Genomic DNA, 25,644 nt, shown 5'->3' with positions numbered 1-25,644 from the left:
TTTTAGGGTTCAGTAAGGTACCAGATATTCTAAAGGAAGCTCATATGATGATATTCAGGTTGGATAAGGTTCTTACATGTTTAGTAAAATAGACTAAGATATTAAGTGCATTTCATTTCAGAGCTGGGTTGCCAGCTTACTGTGAACATAAACTGGTTAATTAGTTTCTGAATTCTTGCTCTTAAAAACAGTGGTCATACTGTCTTTAATCTTTTGGAAGGGATGAGGGGAGGGTTAGGAAGCAGAGAAATGATTGATTAATGTGATAACAAAATAGCCTAGTATTTCCTTGGGGGTGGGGGGGGGGAGGTTAGTTTGTCTTTTAACGTAGGTTTGGCAGCAGTTTCTCCTCAAGTCAAGTAATTTGAAGAATGATGGGTGTTCGTACTAGTGGTTCTGTCTGAAGTTCTTTGCCAGCAACTCTGTGTTCTTTGCTGTTTTTAAGGGTTGGCTGGGAGTGGGGGATTACTATGCAAGCACCACCCAGGCTTTACTGTGTTTATCTGAGCAACAATGCAGTATTTTATGACTATGGCTGCGAAACCACTTTACAGAGTGAATTAAGATGTTGAGAGATTGAACGTTTTGTCCAAAGTCATGCAGGAAGTCTGCAGTAGGTCAGGAAATTAAGCATACTCTAAAACAACCTTCTTCATGGGCTACACTGTACTGTACAGTGTACAGAATTACTGTAATGCTTCAGCAGGATTTGTTTTTCAACATCTGTCCCTACTTTTAGACATCCTAAAGGCTGGCTGAGGGGCACCTGTACCAAAAGATCTCTTTTGTGTATGTAGTTCTTCAAAGCAGTGAAGGCTGTTCTCTTCTGAAAGTCTATGAAGCTGATGAGAAACATGTAGTACTTTGTCCAGATCATCCATCAATAAATTAGACTCTCAGCTACCATTTCTGTTAGGTCAGATTGTACAGTACCTCTGCTTTCCTAAAGACTGGCAGAATTTAAGACATGGAAAAGAGACAGCAGCTAGAGGCACAGTCATTCCTGATAAGATACAGGTGACCATAGTAGGTCATAAACAAAAGGTACATGTGATATAGAAGATACAGAATCAATTTCATAAGTTACTCATTAGTGGGCTCACAGGTTGCAGTTCTTTTTGGACCTCACCCAGCAAGTTCACAGCACAGTGTTGTTTTTTAGTGTTTCTTTCTGGAAACACATATGCCTTAGCCATCAATATCTCTTTTTTCCAGTTTCAGTCTCATGATCAGTCACTGTCTAAAAACTACCAGTGAGTTGTGGGCAGTCAGTCTGAAATATTAAAACTACTCTCAAATTGCATCCCTGTTTGTGATATAATGTGATATGCTATGGCTTAATGTGAGGGTAAACAGCAATTCTGTGGATGCAATTGCAACAGCATCCAATTCAAAGATCTTCTTAAGTGACCCAGGCAGAGAAATACCAAGCCTTTGAATTTTCTAGCACAGATGGAGCATATTTCCAAAAATACCTCCATGACAGCATCTGCATCAAAGAGATTACAAGTTTAAGAGAACAGCGAATGCCCCTATTTGTATAGCACAAATATCTGAAAACAGGTCAGTTTCTGTATACAGTGGAAAAGCTTTTAAAAATAATTTTAATGGCCTTTTCTCAGGTGTTTGATGCAGACAAAGTTAAAAGCTAGAGCTTGGTAAGTCTATCTAAGTTCACATTAATGAAATGACTTCAGAACCCTGATGATACATCAGTCGCACAGAAATCTTGGTAAATTCAATCTGTTGCAGGAAAACATGCTGGAAAAAGGCACGCACTTTGAGAGTTATATGCACATTTTTATCTGATTAAATTTATAGGATTAATTCTGCCAAATAGATAATAATAATAGTAATCATGTAATATTTACACAGAAAGTAGAATAGGAGAAAAGGTTACATGAAGTATGTGCGAAAACCTAGAGGTCCTCGGTCCAAACACCAAAGCGTCTTTCTGTCAGATCTGTTGTAAATATCTGAAACTGAAAAAGGAGACTAATCTTACACCATGCTTTGAAAGTCATCAGGCTTGGTGTCTTTGAACTACAAGGTGAGTGGAAAAGTGACTGAACATCGGACTCGAAGAGTAATACTCAGTGGTTCAGAGTCCAGCTCATGGCCAGTGGTCCTCCTCGGGGATCAATATCATGGCCAATACTGTTCAATGGATATGTTAAAAAAAAGGGATGGTGAGACGGAATGCACCCTCAGCTATTTCACAAATAATACCAGTCTGGTCAATGTGCTAGAAAGTAGGCTTGTCACTCAGAGGAAGATTTACATGCTGGAGAAATGGGCTTGCAGGAACCTTGGGTAGTTTAACAGTCCAGTTTTGGGTTCCTCAGCACAGGAAAGACATTGACAAACCGGAGCAAGTGCAGTGGTAGCTTCACAAAAATGGTTTGGAGACTGGAGCAGATGATGTACAAGTAAAGGCTGAGAAAAACAGGTTTGTTCAGCCTGAAGAAGAGAAAGCTAAGGCGGGGAGGGGGGGGGGGGGGAACGACACAGGTTTAATTGCTGTCTTCCATTACCTAAAGAGTGGCTTTGGAGAAAACAGATACAGACTTTCCTCAGAGATTGGCAATAAAAGTCTAAGAGGCAATAGACACAAATTGCAGCAGAGAAAATTCCAGCTGGTCATAAGGAAAAAGTTCTTTACCGTGAGAGTAGTTAACCATTGGGACAAGCTGCCCAGAAAGGTTGTGGAATCCCCATCTTTGGAGATGTCCAAATGTGGGAGTACCCTGATCTAAATATGAAGCCCACCCTGCTTTGAGCAGCTGATTGGACTAGTTGACCTCCAGATGTCATTGTTCTCCCACCCCAACCACCACCACTCTAAATTATTTAATGATTCTTTGGGACTAATGGAAGAAGCAAGTTTTGACCAGGAGTTGATGGGTAGATGCAACCTAAGTAGGCTGAGGAGAGGGCTTAGTGCAACTGCATGACTTGGCCGTGTCATGTGATGTTGGGGCATGTGTGTCCACTGATCAGGGTTAAAATTATGATAATGAAACATAACAAGAAAAGTGACTTCTCAGAAGCAGAACTGTAGTAATGTGGCACTGCACAAAAATAACAACTTCCAAAACCAACACTGGATGGCTTCACTTCCAAAAGCAAACAAGAATCCAGTGCTGTTTGCAGAGAAGCAGTGAAGTATCCATTTTATAGATAACATATCTCAACACAAGTGGAAAAGTGGGAAAAAAGTGGAGTACAAGTGGAAAATCAGTCACATTCTGCATCACCAAAGATTCCTAGTTTTCAAAGGTAGCCAGTATCTTTTATTTACAGTGTAGATTATAAAGCCAGAAGGGATTTTTACAATCATTTGATCTGACCTCCTATATAAAACATGCATAGCATTTTCTGTTTATGTAGAACTGGAGCATATGTTTTAAAAAAGATCTCATTTTTCACTATACAAATTTTTAGTGGTGAAGAATCTATCATAGCTCTGTGAATTGTGCCAAAGGTTAGTGAACTTCACTGAACTTTATTTCTAGCTTTAAATTGCCTGGCTTCCTCTTCCACTGGTGAGTTGCTTTTGTTTTGTCTGCTACAGTGAAAAATTTCATAATAACCTCTGAAATTTCTGCTTTCCCTGTAGGTGTTTATAGAGTGTAACCAAGTTGCTCTTTAACATTTTATTCCAGGGTTTTTGAACTCTTAAACCAAATCTCACTTCCAAAATTGGCAGTGCTCTGGGCCTTGTGGGTCTGGTCACTGCAGGAGAACCTGCAGAATATGTTAACTGGGATTCAGCATGACAGTGTACTTGCAAAATTTTTTTGACTCACAAGTTGATAACTCTGTATGATAAACTAAAGATTGTAGTCTCTTCAATATGCTCATTCTGTAACAGTTTTTTAAATCATTACTCTGAATCTCCCTCAATTTTTCATCTTTCTTCTTGGCAGTAAGGGGTGGACTTGCTGTTTCATTAACAGTCACATCATGTGTGAAATATATGACCAATACAATACACTATTCTGTCCCTAGTTGATCCTAGTCTGTTTGGGGCGTGGGATTTTTTGTTTCTTTTATTAATAAAGAATGGATTATCTGTGGAGTTTTTTATACTTTCTCAGTACCATGGTGTGAGTCTGTGTTAAAATCCTGGTGATAATCATTGCTTTCCAGCACAGATCTGCTGTCCCCACTTTAAAAGTATGGTTTGAATTCTTTGTTTCCAAATATTTGACTTTTCATTTGGGCACATTGTTTGCTTAATGCTGAGCTTAGAAAGTGGTTCAGCTTAGTCTCTTTGTATCAGTAATTTGTCTTCAATGATATTTGCCATTATCCCTAACTTTGGGTTGTTTACAGCTTGATCAATGACAATTTTTTGTTTACAGTTCTATTTTGAGATTCATCTATTGATTTTTACATACATTTAGTGAGTAACCATGTCATTTTTGTGTGTATGAGTCTCTTAATTAAAACCTCACTTAATATCAAGTATTATTTTTCTCAGCTAAATTCAGAAATGCATTGAACTGTTGTTTGTTGTGATCTGTTTTCCTAAAGCACATGTTTGTAAGACATTGTTTAGAAGATAACAGTAGTTCTACAGACATCTGAGCACCATTATCATGGAAACAGGTGAAGAAAAGATACATTTGATGCAGGCAACAATGTAAAAATCATAGGTCCAAATCAAGGTCATCCAGTTTATTCTCCTTAATATCACTACTTGAAGAAGGCGTTGCCTAGCAGAGCTGTTCTGGGGGGAGCCTCTGCTGAGGCTTCTCCCAGCTTTTTTGGAGGAGCTCCAAGGGCAGCTGAGGTTTCTCAAACAGCTCTCTCTTACCAGCCAGCTGGCCTTGAGTGCCGGGAGGGAAGCCCTGCTGGGGAGCAGGGTGCTCTGGACCCTGACAAAAGAAAACCGCATGCCAGAGCAAAAAGACTCCAAAGAATTGACCAACAGAAAAACTTTTAATTTTGTTTACCTTCACCAATATGTCATTTTCTTTCTAGAGCATGAGACTCCAACAAATTCTATCACACAAAGCAAGGGAAATCGTTCTTTACATCAGTGCTCTGATGTAAGATTTTAAAATCAAGTTTTACAGCAGCCGGTGAAATTGGAGTTCTTTTTCTACTATTAATATAGCAATGAGTACCTCATACACTTCATCAATGTAATTCCTGTGCCCTCTGAGTGTATAATGATAGTTAGGAAATGCCATTTCAACTCAGTAGAGTAAGAGATTATTATAATATTTTATTAGGTCCTCAATAAGGTGCATCATTAGCCAATTTCTATTTTCCCATGGAGAAATCTGAAACCCACATAGGAAAATTAATGTGCATGGCTGCACTGATGAAACAAGCCATGTGCTTCAATGAGAAAAAAGAGTGCCCTGCACTCAGACTGCAAGAGGTGGTTGTTTGACAATGTAAAACACATCACCTAACCTTTCCAGTTGTCAGTCCCGATCGATATATATGTCTGTTTCCCCAAAATCAATAGACACATGGTTCTTACAGTAGCCATGAGACCCAAGTTGACCCAGAAGAGAAATCATCTAAATAGCGCAAAGCACAAGGCCGTCATCAAGCCTGACAAATGATCACCTGGAAAAAGGGTTCTAGTTATTTTTGATCATATCCCAACATTGGATCCAAAAACAATTTTGCCCAGATTGCACTGTTTGAAAGTAAAACATCACACATCTGAAATCAGTTACCCCATTTCCCTGCTTCTCTCCATTCACACTGAAATTCGTATTTGATTAGATTTCTCTGTAATGGCATCAGCATTATTCATATCTCATACAGCTTCTAAAATCATGTGTGCTAAGTATATCCTTTAAAAGGCTATCCATACATTTGTCTGTTTTTTAATAAAAGGATATAATAATCTGTAATACCTTACAGGTTAATCTCAAAGGCATCAAAAACCCTGTGAAATGAAAGGGTTTGGACTATAGAAACTTGAGAGGGATGCAAATTCATTCTGACAGGAGAGTGTATTTGGGAGTGTTATTCTTTTACATGTTCCATTTGTGTCTCAAATAGCCATTGCTTAACAGATGGTTTGGTTTTGGACCTCTGGCTTTAATTTTTATTGGTCCCAACATTGTATTTTTTGTGTAGTGTGGCTTCCTTTATTTTCAGTTGAATATGCTCAGTAGTCAGGCTGCTGTAAGCCTCAGTGCTGAGGCTCATCTAGTCATTTTTTCCTCATTTGAAATCCATTTAGGGTACATTATTATTGTATGGAACACAGCACATGACAAGTCATGGTAATACATGTTTTGTTTCATTTTTATTTCTGAAGGATAGGATACCTTCCAGCTTTGGAATGGCAGGCATTTGGGGAGCAGCAGGGCTACCATGCAAAGAGGCTAATGTCTGTATTCATATGTTTGTGCCAACTGTGTTTTCAAAATTATGCATGCACACTGTGTAACAAAAAAAAAAAAAAAAAAAAAATCTGAGATGCTGAGATCTGACATAGGAATATCATTGTAACTAGCAAGAATTCATAGCTTTCAATACAGCAGCGGAGCCACAGTGGGGAGGAAGAAGTAAGGCTGTGAGTTTTGAGGTTCCTGAAGGGTCAGTGGGGAAGGAGAATTGACAGCAGCATCAGCTGCTGCAGCAGCCTCATCAACAACAGAAAACCCTTTTGCTCCCCCAAACTAATCTCCAATTTTGCCACGGTCCATGTTCTGTATGAAGTGCCTGATATTGAGTCCTCATGGGTGAAGAGAAGCCTGAAGTCTTCTGGCTGTTGTAATGGCTTTTTTCTTTCACTTTAAACTCCTGCGAAGCTGTGCTTGGGGGTAGGGAGCAATGGTTTGAAGGGAGCAGGGCTTGAGAGTGGTGGGGCAACTCTGAGGAAAGGCTGCTTGCAGGAAAAGCTTTCATCAGTTCTGCTCGCTCGGAGTGCAGCTTAATTTACCTTGGGATTTTGTTGATTTTAGTTCATTTGTTAGCAAAATAATGGCATCAGCTCTTAAGGAGTCGTAATATTTAGTTCCATGTACACTGTTATTACTGCAAATCAGATAAAATGGAGCAGCAGGAAGCACAGTGTTGCTAGAAGAGTGAATCATGTAGGTACATCTAAGTTAAGAATGTTATCTATTTTCCTTTCTGTATAGGTTAAAAGCATCCTTGTGTAGGTGTGCAAAGCAAGATCACAAGAATTATTTGGCTATTTTAAATTTATTTAAGGACCATTTTGACTGTCGTCATTATCTATTAACAGCAAGGGAATTCATCTAAAAATGTGATCACAGCATGTCAGTGTTGATACCAGTATCATTTACTGAACTTTTTACAGAACTTTTTGTTTGTTTGCCCTGTTTCCACGTAAATATATTGAATGCCAGCTTAAATGACTCTTTACACAGTCTAATATAATAATTTTCATTTGATTTTACAATCCCCTTCTATAAATCTTACTTGTAAGAGTAGTTGTTGTTGCTCTAATAACAATTTCTGAAGTCTTCCCAGTGGATCTCTGCTGTAAGAGGAAGCTATTGCCACAGAAAATTTCAAAATGCTTTCCCTTACTGGTAAAATATCATCAGTGAATTTCTATTGTTTTTTTTAGTCCCTATGAAGAAGTTAAATAATTCAGGGGATTTAGTTGCATTAACCTGCAAAGTGCCAGTGGTAATGGGTATGTGTATATAGGTATGCTTTTTACCCGTGCGTCAAGATTGGGTAGACATAACTTTATCAACTGATCGCAAAATAACAATCACTTCTCTAGCAACATTGTGAGATCTTTCTGAATTGATTTCTCTCTGGTATGTTCTTTGCAAACGTGATACAGAAATGTGAGTTCTTCATGGCCTTGCTGGGTAAAATTCAGAGCGAGCTGTAGCCTGTATTTCCACTACCAAGACACTGTACTTTTCCTTCTTTGCTGTTGCTGGCACCTGAGCATCCTGGCATAGACATCCTGCATGTCCTCCCAGAACAAGCTCGGTAACCCTATTGCTTCAGCATTACATATGCAAAATTTTAATGAGCTCTTTTTGAAAAATACTTATGTATGTATACATTCTTTCTGAATGACATATTATTGGCTAAAAGCACTTACTTTTCCTTTTCTGCTTAGGATTAGCTTGAGCAGAGACACTGTCCTTTGGCCTCAAACGATTCAGTGAATTTACAGTACACAGTTGTTTATAACAGCTGCAAGTGTAGCACACTACATTGCTGGGTATGGTAGGGACTGTGGTGATTTTGTAATGAATTCACTTTAAAAAACATCAAATAGTAGTATGCAAAGACATCTGACAGCTTCTTTCCCCAGCTAAATCTCACTGCTGAGACTTGATTCCAAGAAAAATAAAAAGGCAGGCTTGGTTAGTAGTGCTTCAGCTTGGGATATGAGTCTTGACAGGGGAAAATCATTTGTACTGTACTAGCTTTTCATGAGCTGGGTCAAAGAGTAAATCTCTCCAACAGCAAAATAAAGCTGTCAAAAAGCTTTGTCATAAGATGCCATTGGACACCAACATGATAGTTCTCTCTCCTGATCCTCTTTTTGTAGCCTGCTAATTCCAAAATAAAAGTTTGTTTTGCCTACATTTTTGTTGATCAGGGAAGGGAATTTTAAGAAAAAGACAGGGTACTGTAAAGAAAATACAGAAATCTATTCAATAAGAGAGCCAGGAGAAGTGCTTTTACCTTACTGAAAAGATTCTTTAGCCAAATGTCTAATGGCCAGGATAATATTTTGTATTCGCTGCTTTATGTTTTGAAATCAATATATACATACCAGTTATATGTTCTTTGAAGAATTAGCAGGCAAATATAATGGGACATGAGAACACTTTCATGCATTGCTGTGCATGATAATCAACTTGAGGCGTGCGTGCCAGCAAGTAGGCAGTAATTTTTGTTGCTCAAACACTTCACTAGGTTCCCCTCTGCTTGTCTTTACCACATATAGACTACAAAATTTAAACTCTTCTCAGTTCCTCCAGTCTTTATGCACCAAAACATAACTAAGGCTTAAGGGACATGGTGAGACGTGAACACAGTTAAGAACCCAGGTTCCTGGGTGTATATCTAAAACACTGATTCCAAGTTCTGATACTGGAGGTCATAGACACTCCTCTGGTTTGCGTTGGGGAGATCATTAGTTTTGCCTCCAGTGGCAGTGAAGGAAAAGGGCAAAAATTAGTTCATAAGTGCTGTTAAGAAAAGATTGAAGAGGATGCATTATATTATCTTCACAGAGTTTTGGGACAAAGAAAGTTAGGCCCCATTGTACGTTATAAATACAGCTGGTCAATGGTTCTCAAGCAAAAATGGCTTAATTGAAAATGTTCTTATGAATATTTCAATGTAAAATCATCGATGTTATTTTGTCTGCTTTTCTCAAGTAATTTCCAATATTAATCTTCATTTTTACTATAATATGAACAACATTTTTCATTTAGGAATTACTTTTGAAGTATAACATAATTCTGAACACCTTAGGAAAGAAAAAAATTTCATTTTAGGTATTTTTGCAATAGTAAAAGCCTTGACCATGGGTTTATACATCAAATCATATCAATTTTTGTATTAACAAGCTTATTGGGAGATTACATATTTCATGGTTCTGTTTCTGAACAGACTTTAAATCTTAAATTTTCACATAGTTTACACAGGTTTTGTAAATGAATAGTTCTGTCAAATAGACCAAGTCCCTCAGTGAACTTATAAAGAAAAACAAAATGTTCCAGGGTAGACATAGTAAAAGAAAAAATTTTAAAAAAATAATTTATTAGATACTAGCACCATGACAGAAGAACCAAAGGAAACACAAGTATCTACAGAATGAAAGTTATCATAAATAACAAACTAAAAGTTTCAGGTCATAATTCCATAAAGCTCACAAGCAGCTATAAATTAGGGAGCCCTGCTTTCCAAGGCTGCCAAGGGTTCTTTCTTTTGCTGTTGTTTTGGTTGGTTGGTTTCTTTTTAAATCTCTGTTCTCTGTGCTGTTTCCCATTTGTTCAAATGCTGCATTTATATTGCCATAAGGCAACTAATCTAACTCTCTTAGTCATTAGGAGACTGATGACCACTGATACAACATCTTTTCATAAGTAGTAAGCATTTCCTTATCTGTCCCTTTCCTAGCTGGCTGGAAAGGAAAGTGTTTTATCAGGTAACAAAATGACAATAGTAACATAAGAATTTACTTCCTTTAACATGTCACTCATATATGAAATTCATGTGCATATATTGCACAACACAGAGTAACAGAAGACAGAGGAAAAAGTATTACTGAAGAAAAGGAAAATAGAGAAAATACTAAAATAAAAGAAATACACCCTCAATACTATCATGTATAAATATTACATTAAAAAATTCATTTTATCTTTGAAGAGGAACTATTATTTCATTAAAGAAGTCACCTCTGCACTGGTACTTTTACTGAAATCCGGAAATGTCATCAGCCAGACAGATTCTTCTCTCATTTTCAAATAATTCAGCTTTTTAGTCAGTCACTTAAACTGACACAGATCTGCCTGTGGTGCAAACAAGAGCAGAATCTGCTCTACAGATCGGTATTTTCAGTTAGGAGTCGCTGCTTTTTCATGAAAGTACTCAGCAGGCACACATTCAGTCCAGGCAAGCACTTCGTGACACAAGGCAGTGGCAGCAAACCTGCAAAGCATCTAATCAGCTTGATACTGGTACTCATGCATATCAGTGACAGAGAGACTGAATACACATATAAGAAAAACAGTGAGCAAAATAAAATGCAAGGAAAGTAAAATAAAAGTGCAAGGAAAAAAGATGGCAACGGAAAACAAGGTAAGAGTGAACCGTGAGGCACAGAGCCATGTTAGCGTGCTGAACTTCTTAAACAGAGGTAGAATTGTTCTTTCAGTGCCTCTTTCTTCAGTGCAATATCAGTGAGAGTTCCTGCACAGACTCTAATGACCCATGACTTAAAACCAATAGTTAGCCTCATGTGAGTCTAAAATTACTGTATGTTTTAGTGTAGCTTAATACAAAATGCAAGTGTAAAGAATACATTTCATTCAAACATAAAAGAATTCTAACAGCCTTTCCACACATGCAGATTAAGTTTTCTCTTTTTAATGCCTTAATCATATATTATCCCTGGTATATAACTTTCATTTCTAGCTATCATTAATTTAGGCTTCCAAAGCTGTAGGTACTTTATAACCATTTAGAAAGATATCTTTGGGCCTATCCTTCCAAATAGTAAGAACCGGGCAATCAATTCAACTCCTGCTGTTTTGATGTGTTCAGTTAGCAAAGAAGTGAACAAAAGAAGGTTTACTGAAAAATATAACAATTGTGCATGTAATGTAATAGTTGACAATCCCTAAAATTTATTAGGGAACCCTTGATGTTAATTGATAACTGGAATGGTCCCATTTCAAAAAAAATAAAAGGCAATCATCCAAACACCTTTTTCCGTCTTTCTGTGTTCAAAAGCCATCCAGTCCAGTAGATTAACTCTTAATTGTGTGTAGGGGATCAACTAAACACATTCGTTAAAGTAAACTGCTCCAATGAGCAGTTTTTAATGGTCTCTTTTTTTTTCAGAGGTTATGAGCCATTGGCTTTGATTTGAAAGTGCTCCTAGCCTTTCTTTCTAAACCATTCTCTTTGATTTTAAAGGCTAGAAAGAGGTGAGGAAAATTTCCTGGCATGTAGAGGTAGGATCATCCTTAGCCAGAGCAAGTTGCAGCTTGCTTTGATTCACCACAGGAGGCTGTGGATGCAGATAGTAGAAGCAGGTTCAAAAGGGGATTAGGCAAATTCATGGCCAGTGGGTCCATAAACAGATACTAACAGGAAGAGGCAGAGATAAACCCTCTAGCATCCATAATGCCATTACTGGATGCTGAGGGAGCGCAAAGGTAATGAACCACAAGTAACAGCCCAACGCACATGTTGTCCGTAAATATTGTCTCCCGTTGCCTCCTGTTGTCACTGTCAGACACAGAATACTGGGCCAGATGGACCACGTTCTTAGCAGTAATGCCAATATTAATTCCTGTTGCTGTTCCTCCAAAGATAAAGTGCTAGAAAAGGGAAAGACCTGGAACAGAGAACCAAGGGAAGAGCCTGGGATGATCACCCTGTTGCTCCCTTGTTTCTGGAAGTTGGAAAGAGAGCATAAGAGTAGTTGCTGGAGCTGAGGGCGGCCTCCTCCCTTTCTGCAAAAGCAACGCTCTTCCCCTTTTCCTTCAGTGGCAATGGCAGCCAGCCTGGCTTTGCAGTTTTTTGTTGCAAAAGATGGTATTTTCTGATGAAAGAAGAATGTGGAGTCTGGAGGAAACTTTGTTATTGGGAAGCGAGGATGAAAGAAAGAGCAGCATTTAGCTTCTTAAGGTAGTTTACGAGTAACAAATGCAGTCATCAGCACTGTAAGGGCTGTATTGTGAATGGAAACGTCTGAATACTGAGCGCTTATTGAGTGTCTGTCCACTTTATTCAACTGCTTGATCTGAAATCTCTCAGTACTGCCTCTTCAGTTATAGGTACTCAGCAGCTTTGAAACAAGAGCCCCCAAATGTTGAAATTATCCCATTTTTTATTAATCAGTTGCATTTAAAAATAATGTGTTTTATTAACTGCTTAATAGAATATAAAGTATTCTTGCAAAAGTTATATATTTTGAGACTGTTCTACTATGTTAGAAATAAATATATTATTGACTGTTAAGAGCTCTGTTCATACTACATTAACTTTGGCTGTGTATGTTTTCATATTAAATGAAATGATTCACAAAAAGATATATTTATGAAATGAAAATGGAATGGCTTTTTTATGACACTCAGGTCTGTGAGAATACAAAGAGGTTTCCTTAGTCTTTTTCTCTTTTCTGAATTTTCTGTGGAGATGGAGCACTTCTTAATAGAAAACACTGATGGCCAGATTTGTTAAAACCATGACTTAATTATTGCAAATTTGGGATAACTTTGTACATGGATTTAAATAAGAACTAATATTTTTCATTAATTTTCACCAAAGTGCAGCATTGCAAAGCCATTGCAACCACTATTACCTCTGTTACATGTAAATGTTAAAGAATGCTAAATGCTCTAGAGAGAGCGAGATTTGAATCACTAACCATATGGTCTGAATCTGATGTTCTGGCAAACTTCTCTGTCCATATCATACCCCATTTAAATAAGATGAGCTATTTTGCCCTTAAAAGAGTATTCACTAAGATTGCTTTCACACCTCAGACATTAACTTTGTAAGGTTAATGTACCTCCTAAGGGCTGGATGTGTGTGTCCATTTTTTTGGTATCCATGTTATACTCCAATAGCATGATTACTTTTCTTCTAAGTAACTGAATAAAAAGCACCTGAAACCTTGTAAGGGTCTTCTCTTCAAGAAGGAAAATGAAGATGCAACTTGATCATACACTTAGTACACATGGACTTATTTAAATGCTTCCTACAGCAGTCCTCAAAGGAGAGCTGTTTCCTTCCCAGAGAGTAGTTCTGCATCAGGACTGGATTCTAATCAAAATCTCAAGGCAGACAGCAAATTCCTCTACTGCTCCTTCATGTCCTGATGCTATTTCTCCACAAACCCTTGAAAAAAATAAGCTGTTAACAATAAAATAATATGTCATCCTGTGACTCAAAATTTACTTCTATGCGAAGAAAAGATAGCTTCAAAAACAGAAAAATGTCTTCTGGTGTTAATTTGTCATGGCAATACACTTGACAACATATATATATATATGTATGTATGTATGTATGTATATGTGTGTATATATATATGTATGTAAATAAAACTTTTTCCCTTCACTTTTTTTGCTCCTTAAACTGAAGTTGTTCACTTTTAAAGCCCAAGACCAATAGTGTTAATATTTTAGCAGAATAGTTGTGTATGATAAAATACTCTGATGTTTAGAGTGATTTCTGTTAGTGATCAGTCTTCATGCTGGAGTGCATTACTTCATTTATTTGTATCAGCCCTTTCCAGCAATTTCCAGGACAGAACTAATAAACAAAGAACTGTAAAACAGGAGCATTCACACTCTCAAAAGGAGACAATAGCTGCATAAAATGGGGCAAAATGGGAGAGGGAGAGTGAGGTCCTATTTCTAAATGGTTTGTTCCCTTCATGATTGATCTTTCTTCCAGCCTCTGTTTTCTGTTGTTCTATTAGTCCACCCTATAGTTTTACTGTGTTTCATACTCTGTCATCTAGCTGTATGTATCTGCATAGCATAGCATTCCTAATTTGGGGCTTATAAACTCCAGGCAAAATCCTGCCCTTTGTTTGCTTGGCTGAAGGGAAACAGAATGGCCATGAAGAGCCTTTCTCACTTGGCCGGCGCAGAGCAGATGGGGAATAACAGCATCTTCCTACCTTTTTCTTCTTTTTCAACTGTGGAATATGAAGCAGCTCCAGGGCCTCCTGCACAGACTGCTGTTGAGCAGAGTGGTCCAGTGTGAGGATCATCCTGTTCTGGTGCCTGAGGTTGCGTGGTAATGCAAAGTCTGCCCTGCAGCATGGGAGCTCGTGATGGGAGCCAGGAAGTGAGGTGCCCTCCGGCACTAGCCCTAGCACAACCTACACTCCTGTCATAGACCATTCGTAGTGTCCACAAGGACCACCAGTTGTCTATGTATCAGTGTGGGACTTCCTGATCATGGGGATGGCTACCAGGATAAATGCTGAATGCAAAACCCCTAAAATCAGAGCTTACCTCCTTGACTTTTCTGGAAATTAATCATGAGTCTTAGTATCTTCCTAAACTCATTTGTGTTCCTCAGCCTGGTCATAAGTTTTTTCTTAGTAACAGAGGCACATGCACCCTGGTTGGGCCAGATCCCTAGCTGGGGTAAAGCAGTATATCCACACTGAAAACAATAGATCTGAAAAATGTCTGTCTAAAGCATCCTGGATTTCAATCTGTATGTCGGTTATCATTTAAACGAGTTAAAGCATGCTCTGTTTGTGTCTGTCATGGTGTTCTGCGACATCTATCACTGTGGTGTGTAATTATGCCATCACTTTCACCCACCTTAATCATTTCCACCTGTTTCTGAATTTTTAATCCTCTTTTTGACAAATCTAAGTAATTTTATTTCCTTCTGGTACTGTAGTCAACAATTTTGCTTCTTGGTGAAGTGCTTGCTGATTGAATCATGCAATCCTTTGCTTGATAGGAAATGTGTAAACAAACAGAATTTTGACTGAAACTATAGTTTTTCCGCTACTGCACATAAACTAACCTCAAAGATGACAAAAAATATGATAGCAGCTCCAAATATCACTAATAGTATAGTTGGATCCTCTATCAATTAAAATAATTCAGTCATTAACTGTGGGAAAGACAGCATTTACCTTTAAATGGTTCTCATTGAACAATCTTTTGGAAGTCGGGGTATCATATCTGATATGTTTTATTACAGCTTGGCAATGCTACTGCCGTGTTCACATAACATGCTCTTCTAACTCGCAGCCCTTCCTTCCTTTATAATCAAGGCACAGAAGCCAAAATGGCCAATTAAGAATCTCGAATTGAGTCATTCTATTACCATATCCAGTGCATTAGCTCTGTAGTCGAACGGCCATACTGTGCAGCAATAGTAACAACTAAAAAAAAACCTTCAGCGACCACAAATTTGTCACATTACTGTATTTTCAATAGTGGTACTTTTATACTGTGTTTAACAATTCAAAAGCATTAAAAGAAGTAAGTATTTTCAGAGGTGGGTTTTTTTCCCCCCCTTTTTTCTTAAAAAACGAGCCTGCAGGTATTTGGTTGCTCTCTCCATCTCTCTAGAATTTAATTTGCTTTAAAGATCTGTGTGGATTACTTTCAACATATCGCTGGGATAAAAGTAGATTTATCATCTAGAGGAAGTAGATTTATGGTCTAGATGACGGAATTTAATTGTGAGGTGGTTATTTTTAGGGTTATGCATGCAGGTTTTTGGAGATGTATAAGTGAGATGTACAGACAGAAAAGTATCAAAATATTTCAGTCTTATTTCAAAGATAGAAAAATGGAATATCTGTTATGGAGGATTTTACATGTAAAATGTGTTAATAAGTGAATTACATGCAAATGGCTTCATTTGCTTTAATGACAAAATGCTGTGTACAGCAGTAGAGATGGAGAAAAAAAGACATTGTAAAGAAACGTGTTTATAGGCTGAGTTCCATCATGTTTTTTTATTGTGAAAACCCACTAAGATAACTATATTGAAATTGACTGAATTATTCACATGGTCTTAAAATTAAGCTCATATTTAAGTGCCTTGCTGAACTGGGGGTATGAAAAGAAGCTTTTCTAATAAGGGTGTTTTATAAAATAGAAATTAAAGTAGTTCTATATTTGTTTACACATAAGAGACTTAGCTAGTCTAAAAACATTAGAAATAAACTTATAGCAGCATATGAAAATACCAAGTTACAAACCTAGTGCCAAGCAATATGATTATATCAAAGGTGAGATGACCTTTGCTCAAGCACTAAAACCATCAATTTTTTTAAAAATTGTTTAAAAATTGTTGTTTCTTTTGGAGTCTGATATTATCTGTTTAAGCTTTGCTTTGGACCAGCTGGAGAGAGCATGATGAACTTGTTTATTTTTCAGTGAAAACAGATTAATTTCCAGTGAAAAGCTGTTATTTAAAAACAAAATGAAAATAAATGCCTCTCTCCAGCATTTGTGGTCAAATACTGAATAATCCACCTGATAGCTAACTATATGAACTTGAAATTAATTTGAAATAGTTATGGAACCCGCGCACATATTTTCATCACATAGAGAGAACAATTTAAAAGCTAAACAAAGAGCATACAAGGTAAAAAATATTTGATTAATTCAATAACTATACATAGTGTAAATATGGAAAATAAAATGTATTTTGTTCACCTGGCAGCGCCCTTTGAATTGTTCAGTAATAATGAATGCATTTGTTTGCCAGCTAGGCAGGATGGCTGTCCAGTTATGTGTTGTTAATGCTGTTTGCATATTAAACACCCAATTAATGTATTATGAAACTCTACCTCTTTGATGCATCATAACCTTGCGTTCTTATTCCTTGCAGAAGGGAATCCATATACCTGGTGGGTTGGAAAAGCCAATGAGAAGCACTACTATTGGGGCGGATCAGGACCTGGCATTCAAAAATGTGCCTGCGGCATTGAACGCAACTGTACTGATCCCAAGTACTACTGCAACTGTGATGCTGATTACAAACAATGGTGAGTAGTTTACAAGCAGGCAGCATGAGAATTACCAGAATCTCTTAACTTTAATATCTGCTGCCATAGTCTTGAAGGTCTTTTACTTAAATATTTCCATTTTTACCAAAGAATGAAGGCAAAAATACTATTTCTGTGATTCCTCCTACTGCAAAACACCTACCCATATGTTCATTACCATTTTATCCATAATATCAGTTATTGTCAAATTTAAGAAACATATCTGTTTTGAATTCAAATGGACTATAGAAAAGAATGTTAAAGTTGCAAAGACAATTACGAATAGGAAAGGCCAGCATTTTGGCTGCAGATGCAACTTTGTCTTGCTCGCACAGATTTATTATGGTACAGTATTTAATTTCATCCCCGCAACTTAAATTACTTAAAACTTAAATTTTTCCCAGGTTTTCTGCTTTTTTAAGTACTATTACTGCATTTGACTGTAGACTGTGAGAGATATGAGTTCAAGTTGCTCATCTAGTGACTTCCACCCTCATTATCCATCTTGCATGAGAAAAATGTGTTAATAACTAGTTTTAGAGGATATTATGGAGTAGGGCTCTCTCCCCTACTTCAGATGAAAGTATTGCACTTTGCATGAGATAATTAAATATTCATTGCCCTCTTGGTTGAGACTAAAAGCCTATAGCCCATTTGGGAAAGACAGTGAGAGACAGTGGTTCTAGTTCCTTATCTAATAAATAGCTATTGATTCATCCCAGGTGGAACAATTTTAACAGAGGGACTGAGGAAGTCCTACCCCAGAATATTTTACAGCCTGGTAACAGGGGCATTCTACTGTGAGGTAATTGATGTGGGTTTAAATCCCTTCAGACAGAAAAGAGAATTAAACCTGCATCTCTGATATACCCCATAAATGCTCTAAGAATGAACCTACTGCATAAAACACATCATCATTTTGTGTGATCCCCTGTCTGTGCTCTGCGAATGCTTGGTTTATGAGTTTTAACCTTTTGTGTCCATTTTGTCCTGACAGGCAGTATCATGTTATACATGGTATGCAATGCTCAGTGACCAATTGGATCCATACTTTTATAAGCACTTTTTCCTTTAATAGCAACTTGTTGATATTTGAATCAATATTGGCTCATAAACCATCTTGAGCTAATGTATTCATTAATAGTTGTATGAGTTTCTGTAGACCTACAACAATCACATGATATGTCAGAGATTAAAAAAAAAAAAAGAACAGTAGGAAGAATGAAGTATGAAAAAATCAAAATAAGAGTAATAAAGGAAATTTTCCAAGACCTTCAAAAATGATAGATGAGGATGTGGGAAAATCAAGCAGAGAAATATTTTACCACAGTTGTTGCTACAGTAAGCTTTGTCATTGTTAGGATAAAACACTATGAGCTATGATACAAGATGAACTATAGAACACCACAGAGAACGAGAAGTCAATATTAGAGACAGAGGAACTGGACATGGTGCCAAGCTTCAGAGCTAGAATTAGGCAGAGGGTGAAAAATATTAAGTCACAGATTTCTGATTCATACATCAGGCACTAGAGCAGTGTGGTAGGAGGTAGGTTTGGTTTTGTGACAAAATGGTTATGATGAAAGGAGGATATTGTAATAGTAATAAGGATAATGACAGAATTAGGAGCACTTATGTTTTTCATTGCTTGAGGCACTGGACATGTAGCCATGAATAATAGTCTCTGTGTACCATATGTTGACTGTTTTCTTTTTGTGCTGAGGGAAATGCATGGGGGAAATAACATTGACTTTTGATCTCTTCTTGTGGCTTCTCTGAGTGTCACAGATGATATTTTAATAAGCAGCCTTCACTCGATAATCTTTTCTTATAACATCTATGATCCTGGTATACTGTGAGATTTTATCGAATCTATTAGTGCTTCCTTCATAAATACAACTGTTTATTCAAAATTTTAAACAAGAAGAAGGCATTATCATTTGGGAAAGACATTTATAAAGCTGTATTTTTTCTGGATAGGCTTCAGTTTCTTTTCATGAAAACTCTACTGTATATTATAGGGCATTTCATGAAAAATGATTTTAGGACTGAATATTACATTTTAATTTGCAGTGTGTACAATCAAAAGTAGAAATGAAAGCTTTATTGTAGTTTTAAGGACATTTTGTTCAAGATCCTTTTCTTTTTTTAGCTTAGCTTTGGCAGAATCTAGCCCATTCCAACATCACACCTCTTGTTTTTGAGTATTATTTTGAGGAGCCCTAGGTATGAATTTTCTCTAGCAAAGGTGGTTGAGTGATACCTAGAAAGCGAATGAGCTGCAGAGTCAGAGAGACCTTGCAGACTTCCCTTAGCAGGGGCAGAAGGTTAACCAGGGCCTCCACCACAGCAGTACTCAGTCCTGGTGACAGCAAAACAGCTCCTGGTTTGGACCTCAGCATCTGCAACAGCACTTTTGGAGTATTAGTGTCAGTGGGCAGACCTAGTGATAGCAATGGGAGTCTAGAGAGGACAGAGCAGGCTGTTGGAAAGCTCAGACAGGCACTGGATTGGTGTGAAAGCATACATCACATCAGTTTGATTCTTGCTTTTGTGTATATTGCTTTACATATTCCAAGTGTTTCATAAACTATTGTGTGTCTTCTCATCCTTAGAGGATGAGAAAAAAAAACTTAGCTAAGAATACTGAGGGCATTACTACAGTACAGAAGGGAACATGATGCAAGGATCTTCAAGCAAGTACTAACTGAGATAACTCCAAAACCAAAGTCTTGGCATCAAGACACAGAGGCTAGTAAGCCCTTGTAGTAAAGATACCTGGGTGTCCCTGCACAGTGTAGAAATTCCCTTTAGTACAGGGATATTTGCAGCTTACACTGAGCAGACAAGTCTTGAGGCACAAACTAACAAAGCTTTTTGCCACATATCTTGCCGTACGTCATCATCAGAACTTATTTTAGAAGAAATTATTGTCCCCTAAAACAGAAGGGCTGAGTGTACGCCAAATTGGGCTAAGAGGCCAGATGGGACTTTAGCAGGTTGTATTTCCTGAAGCAAAGAAGTAAAATGGGAAAAGAAATCTTCTGGGTGGGAACTGTGGGAATGAAAGGTGAAGAAGAAGGGAGAGATTCAGCCAGGAGATTCAGATTTGGAATTGCAGGGCCCTCTGTTTAAAGAAGGAGGTTGGGGAGCCATTGAAGAACGGGTCAGACTGAGTCACAATGATGTAGTGTAAGTAGAATATTGTCTGCAAATTTATATTGCAGAAGTTGGAAATTGTATTAGAAATGAAGGAGGGAATTGCAGTTTGATAAAGGATCTTATAGTGAAGACAGGAGAATGCTTCCCTGGAGAGCCAGGTTCTAACGCTGCCTCTGGAACAGAATTCCCACGTGATGCTGACCAAGTTTTGTAAGCCATTTTTTCAGAGGTGGATCACACTGACTGTTTGATCCTAATTTTCTGTGTACCTAACTGGAGACCCAGAGGTCCAATTTGTGGAAGTATTGAACATTCAGAGCTGCAACTGGAGTCAGTGAGATTAGATATCTTCCATCTGAACTTATGCTATGTACTCTAAAACAAAAAAAATCAGCCTGTAGGCATCTCAGACTGTGCACTAAAAATGAGTGTGTGCCTTTAACCTTATATGTCTCAGCCTTAACATCCAATCTGTAGAATGGGAATGATGTCAGTTGTTCACCTCATGGAGATATTGCAAAGATAGTTAGATTTATGAAGCAATCATCTCCTACAGTAATAAGTGCTATAGAAAAGCCAATAAGAAAATGCTGTCTTTATAGAAAGAGTTGAAATACACATTAAATACAAGATGGGGCCCACATATTGAACCATGAGGGTACATCAGAATAGTGAGTAGTGTTTTACTCAGTGAACATCATCTACCTCCCACACTGAATGATGCAGGGGTCTTCTGGAAAAAAAACAAAAAAACAAAACAGTGACCAATCAAGCTTTGTATCATGGTGCATGTGCACAGGGGACAGGTTAAAGCTGTATATGCAGCCTAGAATGTTTGATTTGTCCTAAGTTTTGTGTTTGATTTGATTTGTTTTTTTCAGTTGTATGAGTAATTTTTTTTATAGATGCGGAACTAGCTATGTTAATTATAGACTCAATTATAATATAACTTTTCTCAGGTCCTAGCTTAAACTGTAGTCTTAATGTACCTTAAATCTGGGTGGGTTTTGTCTTTAATGTTTTTTAAAAGTCCAAATATTAATTTTTAATAAAATAGATAAGTGGAAGAGAATTAAGCAGTTTAAACTGTATATGTAAAATAAGGACCTCAAAATATGCACAAATAGAAGAAAAGCAGACATAAAATTACATATCACCTTATTACAAGTGATGTAATAAGCCACTGACATATATATATAAATATATTTTGGGGACAGCAATGGAGTTGTGGTGACCTAAGAAGCTGTTCTGATCTGGATAACTGCATGATTCACTTATCCAAGAGAGTTCTTTTGTAAGTTCCAATGGTAAAATATAGCTTAATATTTGTACCTTATTTGAAAGCTGAGTTGATTTTTAAAGACAGCAAGCTGTCTTTAAAAGACCTGTTGAAAAGACAAGGAGAAAAGACTAAGTCTGCAAGCCTTCATGGCAGCTGACTGTAGTTTGCAGGAGCTGCAGGTGAGGTGAGAGCACTTTCAGTTCCTTTTCCCAAGCTTATGGTCCAGCTCTGCCCTTCTACAACATTTTTTTTTTCTCTTAGGCTGAGCACCTTCATGCCCTCTCTCTCTCTGAATAAAATAGAAAGAAGAGCATTCTGTAAGTTTAGCAGATATTTATCACATGCCTAATATGTTGATTACCTCAATGGTAACTGGGCCAAATGGTAGATATTGGCATGCAGCCTGTATGAAGTATGGAATTCAGATTTGTGTGTATTTTTACACTGCTTGTAAAGTGGCACTTGATTCTTAAGAGAGGTCCTTGATGTTGCTGCAACGTAAATATTAAGTAATAATATTTGTAATGATAAAGCTTTATGGATAAAGAAGAAAAAAACAAAAGCACAGGTGGAAGATCTTCACCCAGAGCATTCCCACCAAAGCAAACCTTAGTGCTGAAATTATCCATTATTTGTGGCCAGTATGAAATCAGTCCAGAAGTGAACCAAATCCTATAAAAAAGGTTAGTTTTGCTCACTAACAAAAGATTATTTATTGAAGAGACTCTCATCAACTTTGAAAGTCAGATTGCCTCAATCTTGAGAGAATAAACTGAGGTTGCTGTTATCAGCAACAAGGAATTCCCTGGGTAGCTGTTAAACAAAATTTTCTTCAACTGAATCACTTGGGTAAACTTTTTAAATAAGAAAAAAAATTACACATTATTACCATTTATGCAGTTCTTAGTTTTATTAAAGAATTGATAGCATTGGAGAGAGAGATAAACTATACCAATTAAGTAACAAATGTGATGATCTGCAAAGAAATTTAAATTCCTAATCTCCTTTGATCCTACGGTGAGTTAAATGCCTAGACTCCTTTGGGAATCTTGGTCAAAGTTTCTACTCCACAGGCTGTTTACTTTTTCTTATGTAGCAGCCGTAATATGTGAGAAGGCATGAAATGATTCTGTGGGTGGATTTACTGGGAAAAGATGATATAACAAGGTTTTTCCTTTAGCACTTACTGATGAGGGTGTACATTAGATTACAGAATAGAGCAGGGACATCACTGTCATGCAGCGCTTGGTGTGTATCACAGCTCTGTCCACCTGTGGTTTCTACATTATGGCATAGAAAATACAAGAAGTGCTGGGTGTCCTGCTTTCATGATGGTTAGTTAGTCAATACTTATGACTACTGATGTGATTGCTAAACTTTCAAGAAATATTTGATGGTCCTGGAGATGATCAGGAGGAACTGAGGGAGAGTTTAGAGATCCTATAGGTTTGGACAAATGGAAGAAATGAGCAATGAAAACAAAAGGGGAGAGAAGTGAAGGGAAAAGCAAGTTCAAAAATTTCAGAGGTGTGGATAACATCTGTGAGAACAGCAGTGGCTTCAAAGCTAACAATGAATCAGACAATTGTCAGATGAATGGAGAGCAAGGAAAAGAAAATAACACTGGTATGTCACTAAGGCAGAACTAAATTGTTGATGAAGCAATTCAGAACCACTTTATCATCAGGGGTCTTGACTTCAGGAATAAATCAAATGGCTGCAGGCAGCCTAATTTTCTTGTTTATCCTCTGTCACAGTTTGGAAATTAAAGTTTCTTCCTCCAGAGTCTGCAAAATTCTCTTTTGTTTTTGTTAGATCTTTGACAGAATGCTCCACAGGATACATCACTCCTTCACTTCAAACTCTTCTCCTGCAATGGAGATTTCAGAAAGAAGTTTTGGGTGGTGGGAAAAGATAATTAAACAGGGACTGACCTGAGGTGTTTTAGTGGCTGGAATAGTGGAGGATATTTAAATACTGGCCTGTGGCTTTGGCAATATAGTGTGCCTGATGCTGGGCATGTCATTTGTAGCCAGATATAACAAGATATTGAAGACTCCTGGAGATGTGGGTAGGCACCAAGGCTTAATACTATACTATAGTATGTACTAATTCCCACTGAAATCAGTATTTCAGTTTCTGATTCACTTAGGCAATTTTGAAAATCCATCTGTCCTTTAACGTGAGCTCCCAATGACAGAGCTGATGCTTCAGAGAGAACTGGCTAGTTACCTTACACTGGCTTCTCCTGTCCTTCATTAAAAGATGTTAATGATGCAAGAGGATTTCTTTTTTTTTTTTAGTATTACCTTCCTATCTAGGCAGCAACTGGAGGGATGGTTTGTGATCAGAAGGGACTAGGTTATACATTCTACTGGGTGAAAAAAGTCTGATAACTTACCATTGGCTGTAATTAATTACATTTTGATGATATTTACTTATTATTTGTAACAGTAGGTAAAGAGGACTTAAAGAATTAAAAGGGATCGAATATGAATACACCTAAAAGAAAGTGAAGGGCTGTAGAAGTTACAGCGGGGAGCATGCATGTCTACAAACGTCCAATGTATATGAGGAAATTTTCAATTTATCCAGACAGACTGACTGCGTACAAAATGAAGTATTAATATGACACAGCCATATGTTTAAGCAATACCTTTAAAAACAGTCATTTTTGATAAAATAGAGAGGGCTGCATTTGACAGGAAAACTTAACTGTTTTACATTAAATGAAACTGGAAAGAACAGAACAGAAAATTATCTGCTAAGATTAGAGATGTCTTGCTGTTTTGCCTGGCATCGCATAGACATGATGAATCTCAGTTTCCCAGAAATGGAGGAAATTTTTTAGAAGTGGGCCACACCGCTTTGAAAACTATGATTCAACATTTTCACATAGCTTAAAGGCCATCTTTGAAATGACAGACCAGAAGATAGAAACGGTCATAATTGCATCTGTTCACTTTATAAAAGTTAAAATATCAAAACGTATCTTTTAGTTATGCTTAAGGAATAAACTGGTTTGTGCTAGTTCATGGTTTTTGTTTTTTTCTTTTCACTGACAACTTGAATTACTTGATATGGTTGCTATTCTTGCACTCTTACAAATCTGGGCAGTCTTTTGTACGCTTTTAGGGTTAACGTTCAGATTTCATCTGTAGGTTGATATTGGCACCTCGCATTAAGGTAATTCCAGTCAATCAAATTTTAGCAATATCTCAGTATGTAACGGCACAGAATAAAAATCTGTATAAAGAGGAACACTGAAGACAGAAAGTCAAGCATTCAAAGCTTAGGAAATGTTAGATTTAATATAGTTGGTAGTACTTTTTTCTAAATGATTGATAGATTTGAGCCGAAACTTTCAGCAACAGAAAAGCAAATAGCCAAAAGTCAGGAAGTTCAGTCCTACTGGTTATAATTTGGCCATTAAAACTACTCCAGTAGGAAGAAGGGTCAAGTGACTGGATGTTAAACTGGCTGCTACCTGTTTTGCATCTCTCCACTGGGCTCATCAGCAGTAACTGATGTGCAGTCCTGAAATGGAGTTTGCCTGCCAAAAGTGATGGAGTCTTTCAGTGAGTGTATTCTGCCCTCTTTCTTTATAAACTGTTCTGTATTTTCTTTTACATAAACTTTATATATCTTGTGTATGGTCGTTCTGCATTTCCCTTTTCTGCTTCTCCCATACGAGGAGGCTGAATTCATTACTGATAATCACAGACTAAGAGTTTGGGAGATGGACACTGTAAAGTGGAGAGATGAACTCCAGCTAGTGTTTCACAGTAAGTGCTCAGGCCACTGGTTTTGCATAAACTTTGAAGGACAGTATCTGCTGCCCCAGAATTATCCCTAATGTTTGTATTTTACTGCTAATATATAACCCACAACTGGCTGCACTAATCCAGAGGTTAACCCAGGATCACCCAGGTTACTCTCGCTCCTTTAGAAGTGTTTCATGCAAGTACTGACAACAGCCATATACGTTTAGATC

The 25,644-nt window shown here is 37.4% G+C and overlaps 1 protein-coding gene across 1 annotated transcript in view; it reads left to right on the top strand.

The window, feature by feature from the left end:
- The window catches only part of CNTNAP2 (contactin associated protein 2), a 1,164,397-nt gene that overhangs the window by 932,741 nt on the left and 206,012 nt on the right, over window positions 1–25,644 (top strand). The window contains exon 14 of the mRNA XM_013955738.2: window positions 17,050–17,206. Within this exon, the coding sequence (XP_013811192.2) occupies window positions 17,050–17,206 (157 nt within the window). The remainder of the gene's footprint in view (window positions 1–17,049; window positions 17,207–25,644) is intronic.

This window comes from Apteryx mantelli, chromosome 2 (assembly GCF_036417845.1).
Source record: "Apteryx mantelli isolate bAptMan1 chromosome 2, bAptMan1.hap1, whole genome shotgun sequence".
Classification (NCBI taxonomy): domain Eukaryota; kingdom Metazoa; phylum Chordata; class Aves; order Apterygiformes; family Apterygidae; genus Apteryx; species Apteryx mantelli.
The sequence above is the reverse complement of the archived record's forward strand: the minus strand, read 5'-3'. Positions and strand labels throughout refer to the sequence as shown.